Here is a 22,905-nt window from a genome sequence, read left to right as displayed (position 1 = left end):
TGTCGTTTGTAAATTATAGTGTGTGGTCTATACCAGACCTGGGCATTGGACGGCCCCCGGGCCACATCCCGCCCTTTGGGCGGCCCGCGTGAGTTCAATGGCAAGTTAGCAATCAAACGTAAATAAGTGTTCATCGTGCATGGAACACAACTACATTGCTTTTATTTTGAAGGCAACTGTTTTTTGTTGTTGCTGTTTTTTTGTGTGAACGTATGCAGCTTCTTCTTCTCTGGTTGCAAGTCGCAATTAAAAAGAAGTAGAAGAAGAACGGTGTCGGACCCCTGTGTCGGCGAGCCACAAACTGAGCTCACGACAGACGTCAGCATGGACGTGAATGAGCTGTTATCCCTGAAAAATGTCAGCTCATGGGAAAGAAAGAAAGGTCGATACAGAGTGCCGAGTTTTTAACCAAACATGGACTTCAAAGTATTTATTTACTGAATTCAAAGGTAAAGCCGTGTGCTTAGTTTGCAGAGAACAGATTGCTGTGTTAAAGGATTATAATTTAAATCACCACTACAATACTAAACATGCAGAGAAATACAACACTTGACTGATGCAGACTGATGGACAAGCTTTGCTAGTTACGCTGCAAAAGCAACAAGGCTTTTTTTACCAAGCGTCAAGACCAGCTTTGTGATATCCCACAAAATCGCCAACAGTAAGCAATCTTCTGAATGGGAGTTTATTAAAGAGTGTTTGGTGGACTCTGCTGCGCTAATATACCCAGAGAAAAAAGAGATGTTTGAGAACGTGCCGCCTGACATAAAATTTATATTGAGCAGAACTGATTTTAGCTTTTGGTCTGGCCCTCCACAACAGTCCCTGTTTCTTATGTGACCCCTTGGGAAAATGAATTGCCCACCCCTGGTCTAGACCTACTCTATCTGTAAAGTGTCTTGAGATAACTCTTGTTATGATTTAATACTATAAATATAAATGAATTGAAACAGCCATGTGTTACAATTCACTGTTTAACTCGGACTGCACTGAAAGTTTGCAGGAACAAATTTACCATTTCATAATGTCTAAACTTACAACAATGACAACTTGTACTTTTCCACTCCAAGTAAAAACTTGGAATCTACAATTCTAAGAAAAATATGATTTATGACTCAGAAATAACAGACAGTAAAACACAGAACTTTTCTGACAACTAATTGTTTTCATCACAATGAATTGTGGCAGTGAACCTCATATTGTGAACTTTAGTGTGACATAAACACTCATCCCAAATCTACATGCAGACAGAGATGTTCTATGTACACACATATCACCACTCCCTACTATGCAGGACAGAGTGACAGAGGACAGAAAAGGGAAAGGAAATTGAAGACAGGGAAAGGGAGGGAGGATTGATATTTACCACTGCATCATGTTGTTTCTACTCTGTTGTATGTTTTGTGCACAGCTCTACTTGGCTACAACAGCCAAAATTCAATCCCATTATTAATCCAATTATTAGATTTCTCTCATGACCATTACTTTGTGTTTTGGTAGGGGCCAAAGGTGGTATAATCATGGTTGCTGCATGAAGTGGAAATACTCCTTATAGGTGGAGAAATGAGAAGGTGGGAAGAAAGAAAGCTGAGCCACTAACCTTTCATGGGTGTCCCCTTCTCCCTCCTGGCTCATGGAGAAAAAGAGGAAAGGAAGAAAAGAAAGGATAAAATAAAAATAAAAAAATCAGCCTTGTGTCGGTAACAGGGAGAAAGAAAGATACGTGTGCAAGTAACGCTTCACTTAAGGCCAGTGTTGTGCATGTTTTTGGTGAACGGTGAACTGAAGGTATCAGTTTTCAACTAGTGAACGTTAGTTGCACTGTGTTTTACGGGCCTGGAGGATTAACGGCAACCAGAATTTAGCAACCAGGTTTATGAGTGACTGTGTTACTGGTGACTTTCATTTGGTTTTCAAGATATTTAACAATACACTTCACAAGGTGTGGGGCATTGTCAGAATATTTGCAGTCTGTGTGGAAATAGGCCTACCAAAGCAATTTGAGCCCAACCCATAGGGGGTGCTACAAATACCAAAAATGTTCACCTCAAAACCTGGTGTATAGAATCTCACCACATTTGGAGCACATACTCTGGGGGCAAGTATTAACCAAAATCTTAAGTAATATATTGATTGGTACATCGTGGCTTATTACTCATTATTTGCCATCTTATGCTTTTGCACAATTTGCTATGAGCTGGAAAAAGGTAGAGACATGAATCTTGGTACCATAACTGAACATCATGTGGTAATGCTTCCCATGAAATAGGATTACAATCAACCTGATTGTGGTGCTGTAATTAATTGTCAAAAAAGTTGATTATTTGAAGAACCGTTCCCCTCACATTGTGAGTTCTACTTGCGTAGAATTTGACTCACACTTACAATTCAATAAACTCTACAAAAAAGCCTTTTGGACAAAGGGCAACATGATGGATTTTTTCATTTTGAATTTTGTGAAAAACACACATACACATTCAAACGTTGGTCCAATTGCTACCAAACGTCATGTAGATCATGATTCTACAAGCTTCTCAAAATTGCATAAAGTTTGTTGATATTGTATTTGGTTTTCAAGATGTTGACCACATAACTTTAAAAGGGCGTGGCTGAGCACATAAATAGACTCCCAAAACTCACTGGATATGTCCACATTACATACCTTGAAAGTTTCATTCAAATGCAGCACTAGGGGGTGCTGCGAATGCAGAAAATGGGGATGGCATAATACAAATCAGAATATAAATCTGCAGTTGTTTGTCCAATAATTAAAAAAGTCACAAGTTCATGACAATGTGGAACAATGTGTATAATACTACTCTGAAATGACTTAATAGTAGGCGCCACCAGTTCTAAACATGTGCATCAACCTGTGCAAATTGTGCCATAAATTAATGACTTTGTCCAATGACCACAAAGCTTGGTAGATATTTATGTTGACTGGACTTCATTTTTGAGAATGGAAACCTTTGTCTTAGTGCCCTTGTTTACTTAAACATATTGTTAATGCATATTTATGGAATTTATATTTTGTCTGTATGGTGTTCACAGTAAAATAAATCAGTACTTATTCAGTGTGTTGTCACATTAAGCCAAACATTGGTAAAGTAATGTAGGATATACAGTAACTTATAATGCAACAATGTCATTGAAATGATGTTGTGCTGTTACCTAATCTTTGAAAATTAATCATTTTATTTTCATTTTTCAAGTGTATTGTGGTCATTCATTGTGTATTCTTTTGTTCCCATAACCTAAACTATGTATTTATCCTAGATTTTTACTTTTAGAATTAAGTGTTATTTCTTATTTGGATTTAATTAGGTTATTGGACAAATATTAAAAGTTCTTATTGTCTCTGAATATGCAAACATGGTTGCCTTGACCTATAGCCGAAGCACATGTGAACTGTATATAATGTGATGTTTGTTAATGCTGCTTTGCTTTATGCTATATATTCGCTATAATTATTATTAATGAAGTCATATTTCCTGTTTTTATTGTAGTTAGGCATTATTCTCTCTCCCTCTCCCATGGCCACCCACCAAGAGCCAGATTCTGTCCGAAGTTTTTGCCTATTAAAAGGAAGTTTTTCCTCGCTGCTGTCGCACCAAATGCATGCTTTTGGGGGAGTTGTTGTAAATTATAGAATATTGTATGAATACTTTGAATTTCATCTGCAAAACCAACAGTTAATGTTTATGTTGTTGTGCATTGAAAGCTGTTTGCTTATGAGTTTGTATGTTTTCTCATTATACAGAGTTTTGATACTGTATATCGTCGACAAGTGTGAACTGTCTAAAGTGTAAAGATAACGTCTGCTATGATTTGACATTATAAATAAAATTGAATTCACTTAAAAACATTTTTTTGTAATCTTTTTTGGAAGAAAAAAAAATTCTTCAGATTTTACATAGAAAAGAGTGGATATTGTATGAAAGACATGCTGAGATTAGTGTCGGTGTTCCATACCCTGGCTATGAGGAAAAGAATTATTGAGCTGTTCCATCACTTCCTCCAGCCCAGATGCATCTAGGGAAGGGCTGGACAGCTCGTCATCGCCTGAAACAGGAAGGAAATTAAGTTACCTTTTTCAGAACTCTGGCTGCTAAAATGATGTCCAGTCATGTTCACTCACACATTTAAACAGTGCATTGCAGTCCGATGTAGAACAACGTCCAACAGTATGGTCTCTAAGTCTCTCTACATCTCTGTTTATATCTTACAAGCTTTTAAACGGGTGGATGCAAATAAAATGATGCAAGTGTGTTTGTGAGTGTGTTCCTACCCATTGTATCAGTAGTCTGGCTGGCGGCCACACGGAGGAGAGGGAGGGAGGAGTCAGAGCGCTGAGAGGAGGTGGAGGGAGAGGACAGTGCTGTGCCGTTCACCTTGGAATCCGTCTTACACACACACACACACACACACACACACACACACACAAAGCTTAATTAGAGGAGTCAAAAGGGAAGTGAAGTTTGTGTGCGGGACCAAGTGCTGGCCTGAGTCTCTGTGTCAGCTATTAGACAGTGTGGAGGAAGCTGCTTCAGTCTGAGCTCTAAAGCATCGGGTATACTCGAGCATGACACCGTACGCGGGCTGCTGTAGATGGCGTTTATGCTCAAAGCCTTGTTCGTTGCAGTATTCTCCAAAACAACAGAGGGAGTACCGACAAAATTATCTGTAAATAAGCAAGAAGTAGTAGAGAAGAATAGACCGGAAGAAAGAGAAGCAGGCTGCCTGGCAACAGTAGTAAACACATCCATGTTAAACACTGACGTGCCGCGAAACATTATTATTTATCTAGTCTAAACATTAACGTGACTGTTGTTTATCTCCAAATCAAAATGACTGTCTGCCTCTAACACTCCCTCCATGAAGCCGTTTTTTAGCTTTGACAAAACGATCTCTCCCGTTTTTCCACACTCTCCAGCAAATGTTTCTTCTTTTCCCAGCAACATATCTAAGGCTGTTTGACTCCCTGTGGTCGGTACATGAAGAATCATACGGATGTTTGTACAGACGAACCTGCTCTTCCCAGCTGACCGTGTTGAATTGTTGAAAGCGCATCACACGCAGTGGGCGCGTAGTTACAAAAATTCAGAGGTGCACAACCACGCGCCGCGACAGCTTGCGGAGCCTTTGCGCTGGACACGACAGCCGTGGTGACGTCATTTTATGGCTCGTGCCCAAAGCACTGCGGCGACCATAAATTAAGCTTTAGATCACTATGAGGACTTCACATCAACTTTGATGCTCAGTTTTAATAATCCAGGACACAAGATGCTGCTGTGGGTCACTGCAGTATGTGAGAGTTCACTGCCTTGCTCGGTTTAACGGTAATGTTGAGTAGGCAGAGGCCGTTTTTTCATAATTGTGTACACAGCAGGGTTATTATAGTAAACTAAAATAAGCAGTGAAAAAAGCTGAGGAATGTAGGTTAATTTGGGTGATAATTTGAGCAGCAAAACAAAAATACACATCAGATATTTATGTTTGGTGACATAGTTTGTGAATGAGTGTGTTCCTGTTGGTGTGTACCTGCTCCAGCAGCTGTCTCAACCTGTGCAGTTGGGACTCCAGCTGTTTGTTGTGGTCCTCCAGTATCTGCATACGGGCCTCCAGACGTCCTTTATGCTGCCGCAGCAGTTTGGCCTCGGCGATGAGCTCTGCATCGCGTGCGCTCTGTGGCGACACCGGGAGCATCTCCGGGGGCGATGGGAGCGGGGACAGGCCCTTCCTGTCGTGGGCCTTCTTCAGACGGTCGTACTCGGATTGTAGTTTCCTGCAGCCAGGGCAGCAGAGAAATGTATCTACTGCTGCTAGTTCTGATATATACGTCTCAAATATCAAACACCCACTGCTTAGGATAGAAGGTAAACTTTTGTTTTATTGATTTTTATAAATTTAAGCGACTTTGAGTCCATGAAAAGCACTATACAAATTCAATTAATTATTATTATTATTATTATAAACGGAAAGCTGGGTCACTGCAGCAACATAGTGAGAGATATAAATAAATATCCATCAGTCATTCCCCATGCATGAGACTGTCACTTTTTCATTTCAACAAAATCCTGTGGTTGGAACAAAGGGAAGCTGAAAGGAGGAAGGCCATGTCTGCTAAAGATGTCAAATGTTCAGTCTATTGATTTATATTTTAGGACATTAATTTTCCCAGACTGATTAAATCTGAGGCAGAGTGGAGGACACTGGTATTTGGCTGCCCTACAAAGATAATTTTTACAGGGGTTAAAGATTTATATAATTAATTTAAAGACATTTTAAGACCTCTTTAACCCCTTGTATAAAAACACTTAAATCCAACTTCGCACTTGAAATAAACAAAAAACTTTGAATTTTCCCTAGAAAATGGGGAACATGTCAGCAAAACATTTTTAAAGAGGGATATCCCATGATATCTGTCTGTCTGGTAATTGCATTCTATACCATAAGATTAAAGGGAATGCAGCAGTGGCCTTCTCCTTAAAGCTACACTGTTTAACTTTTAAAAGAACAAATACTGTTCATTTTTTCTTACAAATTAAGTTATATTCATAAGCAAATAAACCCACCCTTATTAGTCATAGTTCTATTATATAGCCACTGTTCATTTTGTCATTCCATTTTACCCACTGCTATGATTATTAGTCATTTCAGGAGTCATTTCTCTATTTGTTGTAGTTAGATACTACAATACATACTACAGTGTTTCCCACACATAGACTAATGTGTGGCGGTGCACCGCATTATGAACACCGGCCACCGCACATTGCGTTTCGTTATTATAAAAAAAAAAAATTAAATGCTATTTAAAACCGGTTCAGCTGCAATTCCTTCAACTGCTCTCCTCCGTGTCTCTGTCACTTGTGTTTCGCTCACATACACACACACAGCTCCTCCCACCGTGCCGTGTTTGGTGCGTTTGGTTTTTTTAGCTCCCAACGTCGCCTTCCAGGCAGCGCGGCAATAGTTATGAAGGCAACGTTGGAGGCTTAAAACACCATCAAGCCCACCGTGCACACAGCGTGTCTCCATAAAGGAGAGAAGACGGCTGGCGAAATTCACAAGTTTACGAAAGGTTGGTATCTATCTTGTGAACACCTTTACACAATTACACTCTAAAAAGTGCTATAAAAATATTTTATATTCTGAATACAATGTTGTCAGTGTGTTAACGTTGGAGTCCCGACCCGACTCTTAGCAAACAAGTGATGCCCGCTTTAGAAAGTTAACTAGTCGCAAGTTTGCGGTAAAATGCAGTGGGGTTGTCGAGGTCAGAAGCAATAGCTCCTGGTAGGGTCTTCTAATGCAAATTGGTCCTAGATGATGGGCCTAAGAACAATTAACAGACCCCACATGAATGAGCGAAGAAAAAGCCGCAGCACCTTGTCCAGAACAGGGAAACCTGGGCCCCCTGCTGGAGCCTGACCTGGGCGGAGATTTTGCCGGCGAGCGTCTGGTGGCTGAGCCTTGGAGCCCGCTTGGGCAGAGTCATAAAGACCTATGTGAAGCTGCCACCCTGTGGGCCCACAACCTTCAGAGATAGCCATTGGGGTCGGGTGCATCATCAGTGGGCTGGCAGGCAAAGGCGTGATCTAAGCATGCTAATCCCTCGCATCTCAGAAGTTTCAAGATGCAATATTAAAATGTGAACCCAAGACCTCTGAAGAACCAAGATTGTAGAATTATATGACCTTTATGATTCTGCAAGCTCCTTGTCAGTTTTGCAAAATCAAGACTCTTTAACAACGGCTCCTATTGTCAAGTTATAGCAAACTCATAGCAAAGGTCATAATAAGATTAACATAATATAAGAGAGATGGGTCTGTTCACTGACCTGTTCTCCTGCTCCAGGTCGTTGAGGACCCTCTCCAGCTCTCCCTTCTCCTCCGTCTCCATGGAGATGAGGATCTGGGCAGGGCTGCGGGGTTGGCTGAGAGGAGAGCCTTGGTTCAGAGACTGGCAGTAGTGCTGGATCAACATGTGCTCGTCATCGCTGCAAACGCACAAGCCAAACATACCCACCAATGATGGGCAGATATGCACACATGCACATAGTCGCACAGTCACAGAATTGTCACACACACACACACACACACACAGACACACAGAGAGAGAGAAAAAAAAGAAATCAGCAAATGACTGAAAATAGCAGCGGAACAGGACTTAACCACAGAAGAAGACTCTAAGACACAGCGTGGACAGAGAGAGGTCCAGAGCATAAGTGATACAACAATGTGTCCTCAACGTTCACTACACTGCTTTTTGAGCTCAGCCAATCTTCCATTCTACTGTAAATACTAAAGAATGCTTTCTGCTCATCTTTTTCACTTCAACCAAGCTGCATTTGAAAGTTATGTTGTTACACTGTAGCCATTATTTTACTCTGAAATTTGAATTAGAGGCTTACCTGCATGTCAGATACCATTTGCATTTATTAAACTTGACCGATTTTAAAACAATGGCATCTTTGTAGCTTATTGAAAATATGTATTTTAAATTTAAGAAATCTACATATTGAATATACTTTAATGCTATAACTTTTAATTACTGTTTAGGATTTATTACAAATAATCTAAAATGGCCACTACAAGTTACTAGAGCCCAAAGTGAGGTCTCAAACCTTATTTTGTATGGACAGTCAAAATACCTAACACAATAAATGATTTGGACTGATAATAAATTGTAAATAAAATGTATACGTTTAGGTTATCTGGAGGTCTGTGGATTTGCACACTGGCAAAGTAAATCCATGCTAAGTTTATTACATTGAGTTTAACTTTGGAGAACTGTTGACCTGCCTGTTTGCGGTGTTAACCAGAAGCTAGTCTTGCATTGACAGACCTTCCTCCACAGCGCAGTCTACATAGCATTCTGGGATTGGAGAAAAACATGCTCTAGTTTATTGGCACTTTAAACCAATCACAATCATCATGGGCGGCGCTAAGCACTGGACAGAGCCCCGGTGCCGCTGCAAAATAGCCTCGGGAAGGAACTTGTTTTGTACATTCAAAAGTTGTTTTAGTCGTGAAATAGAAAACTCAGATTGGATAGATAGTCTAGCTGTCTCGATTTACCCTGCAGAGATCTGAGGAGCAGTTAAAGAGTAACTCTTGCCAAAATGCAACCTACAGGCATGAAAACAGGTCAGGGGTGAAAAAGGTGAGAAGGATATTACCCCTCTAGGGGGGTTGGGGGCATGCTCCCCCGGAAGAACATTTTAAATATTCCATATTTTAAAGTATCAATCTGATGCATTTTGAGATGCATTTTTTCCAACCAACAGTGTAATATTTCAATATGCACTCATTAAAGTTAATTTGACTGGCAAAATAATAATAAAAGTCATAATTTTTAAAGACTAAAACGTTTTGGATCAATTTTTACTTCTTTATGTTAAATAAGTAGTCAATGTGGATTTACATATTGCAATAATATAATCCTACAATGAATCATTGTGAAAACTAAAATGTACTACTTTTGCCAGGTCATCATCAAAAAAGCGAAATAGTACATTCAAGATTTTGTCCATGTTGATATTAGCTGCTTTATTTACATTTATTAAAAACGTCGCATTGTTTATCTTTTCATATAGCTAGACGTCTAGACTCTGGGACAAGGCCGTTATGTTTAAATACCTGCCATGCTGATTCCAAACAGACAGCTTTGTCAAGGTAGTCTGGGCTTCAGATATATTTTACAAATCATGTTCCGCTATGAACGTACACACTTATTGTTTGTATCACGGTCGGTCAGTAAAGGCGCAGTCGCAGTCTTGTAGCCGGGACACACTTAGCCGATCATCGGCCGTTAGACAGTCTGGCGAGGTCAGTGATGCGAATCTGTTCGGTGTGTCCTACTGTCTATGGGCGTGTCCCGTGCCGTCGTCAGTCTGGGGGACTGTCAGCGTTCATTTTGGCCGACCTGACATGTTCAGTCGCTGGCAGGGCAGTCGGGGCTCACCCGGAAATGGGGAGCGGAATGAGGTGACTAGAGTCTCTCAAAATATGACGAAAATCTTTTAAGCTGACCTTTGTTGAGCTGAAATGAAGACAGATTCAGCAACTGCATGGCCTATTTCTCGCTTAAAATGTTTTCAGAAACATGTTTCAGTGAACTATTTTAGTACAATATGGGATCGTATTCTGAACGGCCGCCATGACAGTCTGGCTTTGAGAAAACAAACCCATGTGATGCGTTCGTCCAATCAGCTGCCGGTTTTCATTTCCTGGGCAACAATACAGATTAGCCGCCTGCTGTTACATAGATGTATTACGTCTTGTCTCGTTCGTCTTTTTGGTGTGTTCTGTGGCACTTTTTGGACAAACATGGGTAGACTGATCATTTCGACTGGCTTTTCTGTAAATGGTCGGCCGTCGGCTATGTGTGTAAGCAGCTTTAACGGTAGCGGTTGTTGCCGGTAACGTACTCATATGACAGAGTGCACGGACCAAAGCTTTGTGATTAGCATCTAATGACTAGCAAGCACTGTCTTACCGATGCTGCTGTCCAACACATGCACTGCTCCCTCAATTTGAGACACCATGTGCTAAACGGCTTCCCGTATGCGATATTACGAATCCCACTATGGCCACGCCAAGTCCCGCCCTTCACACACTACTATTGGCCAGGCGTCCATGCTTACATGTACAGGTCCTATCCCCTGACCAATCCCCTAACCCTAACCTTAACCACTCGAGGTGAAATGCCTAACCCCAACCAATCGAGCTGTTTCGTAGGGCGGGTCTTGGCGTGGCCATAGTGGGATTCGTAATTTTGCTTCCCGTATCCACCCTTTTCTTCTTGTCCTCTATTCATGCCCAGCGCCATTTGTTTTAACTCCTTTCTCAACTAAAGCTGCCTGTATCTACCTCTATGGTATCTATCTATTTTGGTTTCAAAACGGCGAATTTCGCCGAAAGGTGAATGATTTTCATGTCTGAACCTAGAGTCTTTTTGTGAATGTACCGGAGTCAAACTTCGGTTTAAAAACATATTTAACGAAAGTGTTGAGAACATTGTTTATGTACCCAGAGTTTACTAAAAAGAAAGGTTTTGAACAACTCACCGTAGCTCTTGTTGTTTCTGGCAGCTACCACCTTGTAGCCACAGATTTAATATATCCCTTGTGCACCGGTGTAGTTAAGGTGTAGAGACCCTGGTGATACAACAAAGTTTCATTTTGTGTCGAGCCTTCTTAGTGTTTTAAAAATAGCTATTTTGAGGCTAGCATAAAAGTGCCCCTACCACTCCCATTCAAAAGGCCATTTGACCGAAAACCGAGAATACGAATTCTTTTAAACGAAAGTTTGACTTGGGTACATTCACAAAAAGACCCTAGGTTGCATTTTGTCGAGAGTTACGCTTTAACCATAGTCTAAAATAAATCTACTGGAGTTTAAAAATTCCAACACAAAGAAAGCAGAAGGTAACAGACATCCGGCCCAAAAGAGTAAAATCTGGCGGAATCTGCTAATTAGTTTATATAGTTTTCTGTTCCTCTCTTTGTACCATGCAAAATGTCTTGTTGAAAATAATCACATTCCTTTCTACTACTGTAAATACAAAATTTTTGAAGAAGGGAATCAGAGAAAGCAAATATTGATACGTTTAAAATTGCAAACATATATGCTTAAATGAATATTGTACATAAAGACTAATACTCATTTATTGGGATACTGGGATTTGTTCATGAGCTGCATATTAATGTTATATCCCAATTACAATTACCCAGAAACAAATCTTATCCCAGAGTACAATATAAATACAATATATAAGATGTACCTGATTACCTGGTAATATCAGGTGTATATATTTGCATGGGATATGATGATGCAAACACAAATAAAATCATAACATGAGGTTGTTTCTGGTTGTGTCCAGAATATTGAGCATGTGTAAACATAGTCACGGACATATATCACAACCAGCCAAAGGAAACAAAGAAAGCAGAGCCAGTTCACACACAACGAGCCAATCAGTAAGTAGAAGGTTGGCAAAACAAAGCAAACAAACAAAAAGCAATTCTCACATGCTCTCATTGGGTGAGATACTGTCATTCAGATAAGAGCCATTACGATTCTCCATTTCTGCTAACCTGCGGAGGGGAAAAAACAGAGCAGTCAGTCCCAAAACCAAAAGGTCCAGCAAGTAGCAGATTCTAGAGGGAAAATCCACCTCAAGACAGGATTCAGATATTTTATTGATATGATCATGTTTTTTTTTTAGAAGGTAACCTAATGTGCAGATTGATATGAAAACACTCAACTTGAGGACAATTAGGCTTCATGTTTGATGGTAACTTCTTAACTCTATGGAAGCTAGTTTTTACAGAATTAATGGTAGAATATGTCTTTAGAAGGGAAGAAAAATATCCTGCTGCAGCAGGAAAAATGGAGATTTTGGTGATCATGCTGTTTTTTTGTTGTTGTTGAGATGGTTGGAGTTCTTCTGTTTGGTATGTGTTATCATTTCACCCCTAATAGATGAAATGTAAGACATGGTGCACAGCAACAGAGCAACATTAAAACTGCTGTTAAATCTTTAAATGTCTTTTTAAAGTTTTGAGTACTACAAACCAATCTAACCAATCCTTTAAAAGAAAAAAAATACTGGTATTCTTCTTGAAGAAACCAGAGTCTGGACATTACGACAGGCCTTGTAAACAAACCTGCCGGTTGTGCTTCTCCAACAACTTTTTCTCCACTATTATGTTAAAATAGCTGTCAGTCACAAAAAAACCAAAGATGTAAACTGCACCTTTGCTATCTCTACTAGATCAGTTTCCTGGTGGTTGGAGTGTGTTCCCAAAAAGTAAAGAGATTTTGGGATTTCATCAAAAAAAAAAACTTGGTGCTTGGCTATGAGCGTTTAAGCAGATGGACCGTGACATATTGGCATCTGCCCAGGCCGGTGTATTTGTACTCACAAGCTGCTGCATGCCACAGAAACGAGCGATTGGTGGTTTGGGGACCATCAGCTCATTTAAGGCTCAATGAGGTTACTTATTCGCCCTACCACCTTCCTTTGATCTACTGGATGGTATTTGGAGTCTGCCAGATCTAGACCCGACAGAGACTGAGGGCCAGATGTACGTACATTTGCGAATGTAGCGTTATCAGCGCCATGGCCAACCCGCAAAAAGCGCACGCTGTGATACTTCAGCTTATGTCATATTTACCAAACCTGCAATTCATCGGGTAATCCGCGCCTTTCTCCACCCACTATACCGTAAATTGGGCTGTAGCAAAGCGTTAAGTACTTGTGCTATGATACGGCAGACTGCGATATTCCCACTGCTGATGCTATGACTGTTTGAAATGATCCTGCTGCCAATGTTTGTAATGTAGCGAGGAGTTTAACAACTGCTGGAATGGAATGTGAACGCTGAGTCGGAGATTCAATGTCATCTTTGATTTCTTCCAGTAACTGTAATATAGCATGGCTGCTTTATCTGTAACGCTTAATGATTTCATGTTCACTCAACAGAAAAAGTGTGATCCTTGTGGCAAAAATCCTTTCAGCTCATCTCCTTTGCCTATGTATTTGTCTTGCTCAGGTTACTGCTGCCATTTCACCAGGAGGAAACCTGCTTGCGGCTGGTTTACACCTGCTTTTAAGAGGCGGAGAATTTTCACCGCAAAATAGAGGCGAGCTTTCACGGGCATTTTTTTTGTACATACCGCGGAATACATAATTAGGCGCACTTTACGCTTCCCCTCCCATCTCTTTATGGGAAACTCCCAATTTCCCCTTGACCCACTCGTGAATGCATATACATGACACGGAAAAGCGCAATTTGCCATTTTCAGTTTCCGCGATAGGCAGTCTGCGCTTTTACCTCAGTGCGACCTGTTTGTACATACCTCGCCGTGCTTTTACGCGCACGTTGCAAAACAAATATGCCGGAAGTGGGCGCACTGGATGCGTCACGCGAGCGTGTCAGCTGCGTGGCGTGTCCGTTTATATTTCGGCTCCCATTTTAACAGGTTAGAGCTTACACACTGCCTGCGTCGAAAACGCTTGCCTGCAAGAATAGAACTGACGCCTATTTTTTCACGCGACACGCAAGCGTGTTGGAAGCGTTTCTAGGCAAAATAGAATAGGAAAAGATGTTTATATGTTGTTAAGACACAAATACATATTAATAAATGACATGTTTATGTTTGAAAGTCTCTAGGCATTGATATAAATGCAGATATAAATGCAATAAAATATAATATTATTGCACCTGTCAATACAGAACAAAATATTCTGTAGCCTATTTTGCCGTCAATACTGCCAACGTTGTCTTTGCTGTAATCAAATCAGTATATTTATGTTTAACACGGTATTTCATTTTATCAATGGGAAACATACATGTGTCCAGACAAGGCTAGCAGCAGCAGACACGTTTCTGGTGTGTAAAGACAGAAAAATCCATGCGGCTGACACGCAGCTGACACGCAACAGATACGCCACGCTCATGCCACGCGGCCTTAGTACATCTGGCCCTGAAAGCACAATGCTGGAGGGGGAAGTTTGACTCGGCATGCGTGTCCGTCAGCATTTGATGGTGTGTATTTATAGTATATGTGTGTGTGTGTGTGTGTTATCCTGAGGCAACCGTGAGTGGTGTCAAACCTCTTGCAGGGATCAAAGACTTGCCCTGTGGCTCAGACCTCACACTGACTCCAATGAGGAATACAAACAGCGGCAGACTCACTGATTCAATGACCAATTGATTGACTACTTGTTGCTCAGCGGTGGGTTTCTAGTATAAGTTATGGTCACTGCAGACTGCTGGAACAATCAAATGTTTTTGGGAATAAGCTCTGATTGGCTTATTGGCTGATTGGCCCATCAATATTGATCAGTACTGTCATTCAATAGTATTCAATAGTACTACTGATCAATATTGATGGGTTTTCTCTCCTCTCAGTCCAGTGCTGATGCGGTGTGAGCGCTCATGCTGGCGCACTGGATGGCACAAGCAACATCTCAGACGCATAAGCATATGCATATACTGAACTCTCACTGCAGAACGCTTATTCAACAAAAAGTCAATGCATCACTATCATGTAAATAGATTTAGCTTCTACTGTATGGAAAGGGATATCTTGACATTTTTGTTTAGCCTTATACAATTTATCATCTTTATTAATACCGGACTTAAAATCATTGTAGCACATTTAGAATTTAAATTGGGCTGTCAATCGATTACAGTCCCAGTTAACTCACGGTTAATTGCAAATTTTTTTTTTTAATTGCAAATCAACCACACAGTTTCTTATCTGTTCTAAATGTACCTTAAAGGGATATTATTTGAAGTTTTTACTGCCCAAGTGGTATTTGAGACTCAACTACTCCGGTGGTAACTCAATTCACATCAACAGTACATGCAAATAACTTTACAGTGAAAACACACCGGGCGCGTAAGCGTCACGTGTAGCATTGGGCAGCTATTTTTATTTTGGCGCCAATGTTATCCAAACTATCCGTTCATTCCGGGCGCAGAATGGCCACATCGGCCCGCACGCTGGAGCGATCGCTTCGGCGTCACCTCTATTTCTTGCGCGAGACGCGAGTGAATGTGTCAAGCCAGGCAGGTAATCACATACAGGAAGACCACAGTACAGCCAGATACCCAGGTTTATGGTGATTTTGGCTGTCTTGACGTCTCACAGCAAGACACATCAGGCACACACACACACATCAGGCACACACACACAGAGAGAGAGAGAGAGAGAGAGAGAGAGAGAAGGATTGCACGGTAGAGTTTAGATACTCCCAAGCCTGGCCGGGGCGAGGCCTTGATCAAGCATTTGTGTTTTTTTAATAATTACTTTATTAGCCTAAACAGGAGAATTAGCCTACCTTTGAGCAAGTTTGGAGGAAAGTCGGAGGTATGGAACCATTTTAAACAAGTCATGGACAGTGACAACATGTTGGCTTTGTTGAGTGCATTAAGTGCACCACGCTGCTCGCCTATCACAGCCAAAAGACGGGGACTATGAACAGACACATGAAGCAGGCTTGCCATGGCAGAAAAGATGATAGTCAGCCTTTAATGTCCTCTTTTGTTACTTCTCCAAGCATACTCCTTCTAAAGAGATTTCTGCAGTTCAAACAACTCGGAACTGTAGTTGAGAACGTCAGTCATAACGGCCTACATATTGAAAAAAAAATTTGGGGTTTAAATTGGGCACGGGCTCATAATTACAGTTAATGTGAAGGGCCGGGCCGGGCTCGGACACAACGTGCACGGGCTCGGGTAGGGTTGGGCTTGATTTTTTGGGCCGGCACAGAGAAATATGCGTCCGGTATGAATGGCCAGGCGCGTATCTATGCTTTGCGGGCTATGCATGACGTTACGCGCCCGGTGTGTTTTCACTGTTAGTCTTGTGGAGAGAACCATCTGGAAGGGGAAAGAGCTGCTACACTGTTTATTGTTTGACCGAGGATCTGTGCACTGCATGGATGGGAATAAATTACAATAGAAATATATTTGAATATATTTATAAGTCGCTAAGAGGGTCTGAAAAGTCGCTAAATCTAGCGAGAAAGTTGGCAAGTTGGCAACACAACGTTACTGCTGCAGCTTCTTGATTTCCCAAACTATGGAGTGAAATCACAGAACGTTCGTGCATTAATTGCACGTTAAAAAAATGAGTGCCATTAAAAGAAATTTGCGTTAACTCGTTATTAACAGGTTCATTTTGACAGCCCTAATTTAAGCCAAAAAAGTTAAGTATAAGTACTGTTTTTCTTTGGTGTAAAAAAAACCTGCAGTGATATATTCAAGGAAAGATAGCCTTTTACAAAAAAGACCAAATGTCTGATGATAAAAGACAGTCACATATAGTTTGTCAAGGTATCCTATTCTCCATCTTTAAAAAAAATTCAACCATTAACTACTTTCGAAGCAGTGACATACACAGCCATACATAATATTGATCCGTAATTAGTTGTTTTAGCTGTTAAAGGTACAGAAAACTCAAAATTGTAACTTAATATGTATAACTTCCACCAACTCTGAAATGTCATCAGTTGCTGTTAATTGCTTCCATGTTGTTTCTTTACTTTTACATTTTATCTACAGTATATCTTTTCTATACCTATATTTCCTGGTTCAGACGCTGGGTTTTAAAACAGTTTGCTAGTGTTTTGTCAAAAAGGGGATACTGTTCTCACGTGGGTGTCTCCTATGATGTGGTATTGTCATTAAGTCATTTCGTTTTTGTTCAGAGAGGTGCTGATTTAAAGTTATGATCATTTTGGAGGCTGCAGTTTGTGCTACTGTATTGCATTATATAGAGAGATGTTTATGTTAATCAGCTTACTCTCATTAATAAGTAAACAGTTCCAACTGAAATGTATCATTATAACATTTATGAAGGGAGGATTTATAGCAGGACTGTTGCATTAGACTGCATTATAGGCGTACCTAATAAACTGAGTGTACTGTAGTTCAGTGTTGTGGCTGTCAGGCTGTAGCTGTTACCTTTACACTGTGGATTAAATAGTCTTTAAAGGAATGTGGTGTGACTTTGAGGCCGTCTTCATTATTTCTGCGGCCCTCCTAACGCCATAAAGTCAGAATAAATCTTCGTAGTTTACTTATATAATGTTTTGTGTAATTTCAAATGCTTTGCACATTACATCATGTATACACCTAAATGTAGATTTGATAGAAACACAATCAGGAGTTAAGTTTCCTATACCTTCAACACATCTTCAGTGGAATATAGAAGATATATGGTATGAATTGGCCTCTATATTAAACCACATGCAAAAACAGACAAATAATCTTTAGGCTGACTGTATATGACATATGCCTGAAAGGTCTCCAATGTTAGCACTTAATAAGATTACTCAGACTACATTACTGAAATAGACTCACTGGGTTGCAAACAATTGCTTTAAGTCAGGTATACATGCCTGAATGGGTGGGAAAGCTTTCACAATGAATAATCTGACTTGTTCTGAGGTAAAAACACCTCTAATATGTGACAGCTTGAAAACATTATGAAGCTCTTTAATGATCAGCTTTTAGATCTATTAAGTAGAATGAGAATGTTGACCGCAAGTTCCCCAGAACTGCGTCAGCAAGGAATTAGGGCAACCGATCCCCTGTGAGTCAACGGATGCATGAAGACATCCCAATGCAGGAAATGCGCTGTTTTTTTTTTTTTTTTTTTAGGTTTTTCCCAAAATTCATTATTCCAAATCACATCAATCAAATGTTTCTGGTGTCTGGAAAAGCTCCCTGTAGGTGCCATTATCTATAAAGCTCGTAGGGCAGAGAGCAGCAGCAGGGAATGCAAAAGTGGAGCATGACGAAAGGTTACTTCATCGCTTGCTGTTCACAACACCGTGAGTCTACGCTGCAAGGAGCTGCTGCTGAATGCAGATAGTGTGTTACCGGTTGGCGTAGTGCTCGATCCGAGTGTGTGTGTCGTCATGTGAGAGCTGAGGGGACGATCCAGGCCTGTGACAGAGAGAGAAACAGACAGAAAAAAGAAAGATTCTTGAATCCAACCAGGAGGGACTCATTAATCCAAACACATGTACAAGCCACATGAATCCACAGGAGCGCTATGAGGGAGTTACAGTTCGATGCACAAATGTGTGGCGGTGTAAAACGCTCTGTAAATAAGCTCCCCGCTCGTTTCCTGCACTCTCGGCTTGGAATACATTTACCTTTACTTCAAAAGACACGTTGTCTGCCTAGGGAAAGATCAGTATTTTGACATCATTAACCAGGAGTCTCTGAGGATTCTAAAAACTTTTCTTGCAGTGTTTTAGTCCTTGAGAAATTAGGGGTTGACTCTTTAAGATCCTGAAAACTTCCATTTACAAGGAAACCTTCACGTTTGGAAGTTTTGTCTGTTAAGTGCCAAAAAGAGTTTCCACCACAAAGTAAAGGTAAATGAAGGAAGGAAAAAAATGTCAGGATAATCCACAAACATGAAATTATACCTTAAAATATGCTGCTGAGGATTTGCCAAAGTGTTGTTTATCATTTATTACATGGCTTAGTTGAATACTTGATTGATCTATCTCAGTATTCTACAGTTTGTTATTTCTGTATAACAGAGCGATGAAGTTTTGATTAAGTGTTTGTTGCTGAGACAGGAACAGGTCTCAACAAAATTTTCTCCTGATTTGTCTGTCTGAAAAATTGTATTTTAGTGCCAGAATTTTCAGGAAATATGGGGCTTGTAAAAATATTTGTCCAATATTTACTTTGGTGTCTATTGGTGATATAATACGTGTTCACGCTCACTTCTCCCATTGGAATCAATATACTCTGCCCTGCCACTAGTCTCTTAAAGAGGCATGGCAGTGACGTAACCCTGTGCCGTCTCGCTTCTAAACCGTCTCTGCAGATTATAGTGTACTAGTGCAATGCCTGTTTACTCACAAAATATAACAATTAAAATATAAGTTTATTTAATATAGCAATGTCAAAGTGCTTCACACAAGTACAATTGTTAAAGAATAAGACCACAAAAACTGTAAAAAGAAACAAGCTAAAAAATATAATATAAAATATATATAAATAAAACTTAAAAGACACAAAATAACAAACATGAGACAAATCAGTCTATAGCAGCTTTTTTAAAAGCATCCGAGACCACAGAACGGATGACGAAGGACATTCCACAGTTTTGGAGCCACCACTTCAAAGGAACATTGACCTTTTGTTTTTTGGTGAATGCGAGGGACAACCAGTAAGGCCTGGTCCGAAGACCTAAGTGACCTACTGGTAATATAGGGACAGAGCAGGTCAGAGATGTACACAGGTGCATGACCATGCAAGGCTCTAAATGTCAGAACAAGAACCATAAAATGAATCCTGAACTTGATGAGGAGCCACTGTAAAGAGGATAAGATGGGTGTAATGTGAGTCGTCCTGCTAGACCTGGTCAAACAGCGTTCTGGACCAATTGACGGTCCAGAAATGACTTGCGGAGGTAAGTAAAGGGAATTGCTGTAGTCTAGCCAGGATAATATAAAAAGCGTGAATGATCATCTCTAGCTCCAATTCTGATACAACAAGACCTGAGTTTGGCAATGTCTCTTAATTGAAAGAAAGATGTACGGTTAAGATCAGCAAGATCTAATATACCGTAACAGAGATTTCTGAAATTAGAATGTACAGCAGAAGAAAGGGACCCCAAATACTAAGCATCCTTGAAAACTGTGCTATCTGAAGCAATGAGGAGGATGTTGGACTGCTGCCTTATTTCCTGCTCCATCACGCTCCAATTTCGCAGCACAGAGAAAGAGATGTACGGCAAGTCAATCCGGACCCAGCCCATACCTTGTGTTATGAATACAAAACTTTACAGTATAAAGTAATGTTTTATATTGTTGAAATACATTTTCTGTTGATCAGTAAACTGTCAGTGATGTTGAATATACAGTGGGGGTGTGACGGACCACCCCCACGGTTCAGCATGCATGTGAACTGCGGATTACTTGCTTTGAAGTTTAACCATCATGGTGTGAAATACAGTTTTACTGACGCTCTGCAGCTTTTTCAAATCACAGTGAGTCAGGACAATGCCGATAAAGCAGTTGCACATGTGGTTACACTTCCTAATGGAAACTACTGGCTGGTGCATCTTCAAAAAACATCTACAACAGTATTCATGTACTTCTAAAGAAATGTTTTAATCAAGCAAATGTGAATGAAACGCTTGCGCGTCGTATACGACGATCATATCGAGCATAGTCTTGGACTAAAATTTGGTCCATAATGCAAAAAAATGGTACTTAATGATATTTGTTAATGTGCCCCATTATTTTAAAAGCCCATTATGTTAAAAGTGTCTTCCTGAAAGTAAGAGTAAGTATCTATCAATGGAACAGCAGTGATACGCTGTCTACTAGGCATGTTGTTACCACAGCAGTATCTTTCTATAAGAATCAGTACATGAAGGTGAAAAGTCGTATATGAAAGTGAAACATGAGTGACGTGGTATAAAGAGCGGCACACTAATATTCACTAGTGACATACCTCAGAATTGATAAATGGCACTAAAACGTTAGTTGCACACAATCAGCCACTTTTCAGTCTGAGCATTTCTGCCATTTTAGCTTGTACAAGATGAACAGGTGAGATTTCAATTGGTCAGAAAAAATTCAAATCAGGTTAATAATCAAGTCATCATTTTAAATTTTTCCTGGCCTGGAGAGTTCTCGTTTAAAGTCAAAATTAGAGGAGTGACTCATCCTGTATCACAGATCTGCAGCGAGAAACTGTGAGATGTACACCAACCACAGCTACAAACAAAATGGCACTACACAAGGAGTGCAAAATGGATGGTGTGTGTGTGTGTGTGTGTGTGTGTGTGTGTGTGTGTGTGTGTGTGTGTATATGTGTCAGCCAGGTACTCACGCATGGTCTACGGGCCAGAAGTTGATCAGAGTGACAGGACTGAAAGACAAAAAAACATGAGATGATGACACAGGAAGTGGGAGGACAACACACAGCAAGGGAGCTGTAGTATGGAGGGCAGGAAGGAGTGTGAGACCAGATTGACAGAAAAAAAGACAGCAGAGTTATAGTGCACGCACACCATTTCAGATATAGTAAAACACAAACCTTACTCTGAGTGCATGCACTTACAAGTGAGTGTACTTTCTTTGAAGAGAGTGAAGTACGTCCAACACACTAACACATGTATCATGTACAGACCCAGCATTCTTCTTGGAGCCAATACCTACCATACATTATTAGTGACTGAGTATCTGTAGCCAATAATAGTAATAACGGTTACTGTATGTGGATTTCCATAATCATATGCATTTAGCCTGTGTTTAAGGGTTATTTAGAAACATTGTCTCATAGTTTATCCACCAGAGAGCACTGACATAGCCAGGAACTAATTTTAAGAAGGTTCCACAGGGGGGAGGACTTTTGTCACAGTGAACGTAAAACAAAGAAATCAGAAGCATTTGATTTTCACTGATTTAGCAACCTCATAGCCTGCTTGACTGCAACATTATGGCTCCAATTTACAATTTTTAACTTCTCTGCTCTTTTCAAAGATATGTTATCACCTTTCCCCTGAAGATGGTCATCGTTCACGGTAAGATCAATTTAATGATTTTATAAGAATGATCTCTAAATGCTTTTAAAGCGTGCTTATGGTAGTCCCATATTCAACTGTAGCATTCAGGATCAGTTTACAGGTAGCAGTTGCATTATTTAGCACTGGTTTACAGGTAGCTTCAGCATTCCTTAGTCATAGACCCGTTGTGCCATTTTATCTGAAGTTACAGTTGTTGAATTCATCTAGCTAGGGTTTTTTTCAGGGGGCAAAAAAGTCAATATTTTGTTTGTGTTGTATCTGTCTATAATAAACACTTGAAAGCCATTAGCAAAAGTTGTTTGTGTCCGACCAAAGCCCCAATCACCACAATCATCTCTGCTGTCACATACTGTACAATGGCAACACGGATTGGCTGGCTGGCTTACATTTTAAAGGAATAGTTGGACATTTTGGGAAATACATTTCTGAATATAATGAACACTGACAAGGTTTTTTTTTTAAACTATAACATGCCTCGCTCAGTACATTTCTTAGTCACAGATATTTAAAATATAGTGAGATTCTCGACTCTTCAACATTCACCTCTGCTTTTGTCACATCCCTCAACAATAGAAAGCATCAAACACACACTTGATTTGGATAAACAAACTAAATATGTGCTGTGTAGGTGGTAAAAACACATGAGGAGCTGGAAAATGTTTTTTTCTTCAAACACTACTGCACAAACACTATCACAGCTAAATCTGTTATCAAACTGTGGCTACACTTCTTTGCATGCATGTGTACATGCACATGTGTCATTGTCTGCGTATGTATGGGTTGAAATAAAATGTCTGTGTGCATTCAGAGACTTGCG

The 22,905-nt window shown here is 40.2% G+C and overlaps 1 protein-coding gene across 8 annotated transcripts in view; it reads right to left on the bottom strand.

The window, feature by feature from the left end:
- dmd (dystrophin) overlaps positions 1–22,905 on the bottom strand; it is a 416,019-nt gene that overhangs the window by 5,629 nt on the left and 387,485 nt on the right. For all 8 annotated transcript variants that reach the window (XM_028571814.1, XM_028571815.1, XM_028571816.1 and 5 more), the window contains 7 exons: positions 21,392–21,430; positions 18,407–18,472; positions 12,035–12,100; positions 7,841–7,999; positions 5,542–5,785; positions 4,289–4,403; positions 3,973–4,062 (listed from right to left, as the gene is read on the bottom strand). In XM_028571814.1, the coding sequence (XP_028427615.1) occupies positions 3,973–4,062; positions 4,289–4,403; positions 5,542–5,785; positions 7,841–7,999; positions 12,035–12,100; positions 18,407–18,472; positions 21,392–21,430 (779 nt within the window). The remainder of the gene's footprint in view (positions 1–3,972; positions 4,063–4,288; positions 4,404–5,541; positions 5,786–7,840; positions 8,000–12,034; positions 12,101–18,406; positions 18,473–21,391; positions 21,431–22,905) is intronic.

Source organism: Perca flavescens, chromosome 24 (genome assembly GCF_004354835.1).
Source record: "Perca flavescens isolate YP-PL-M2 chromosome 24, PFLA_1.0, whole genome shotgun sequence".
Lineage (NCBI taxonomy): Eukaryota > Metazoa > Chordata > Actinopteri > Perciformes > Percidae > Perca > Perca flavescens.
Note: the sequence above shows the minus strand (reverse complement) of the source record. Positions and strands in the feature narration are given on the sequence as shown.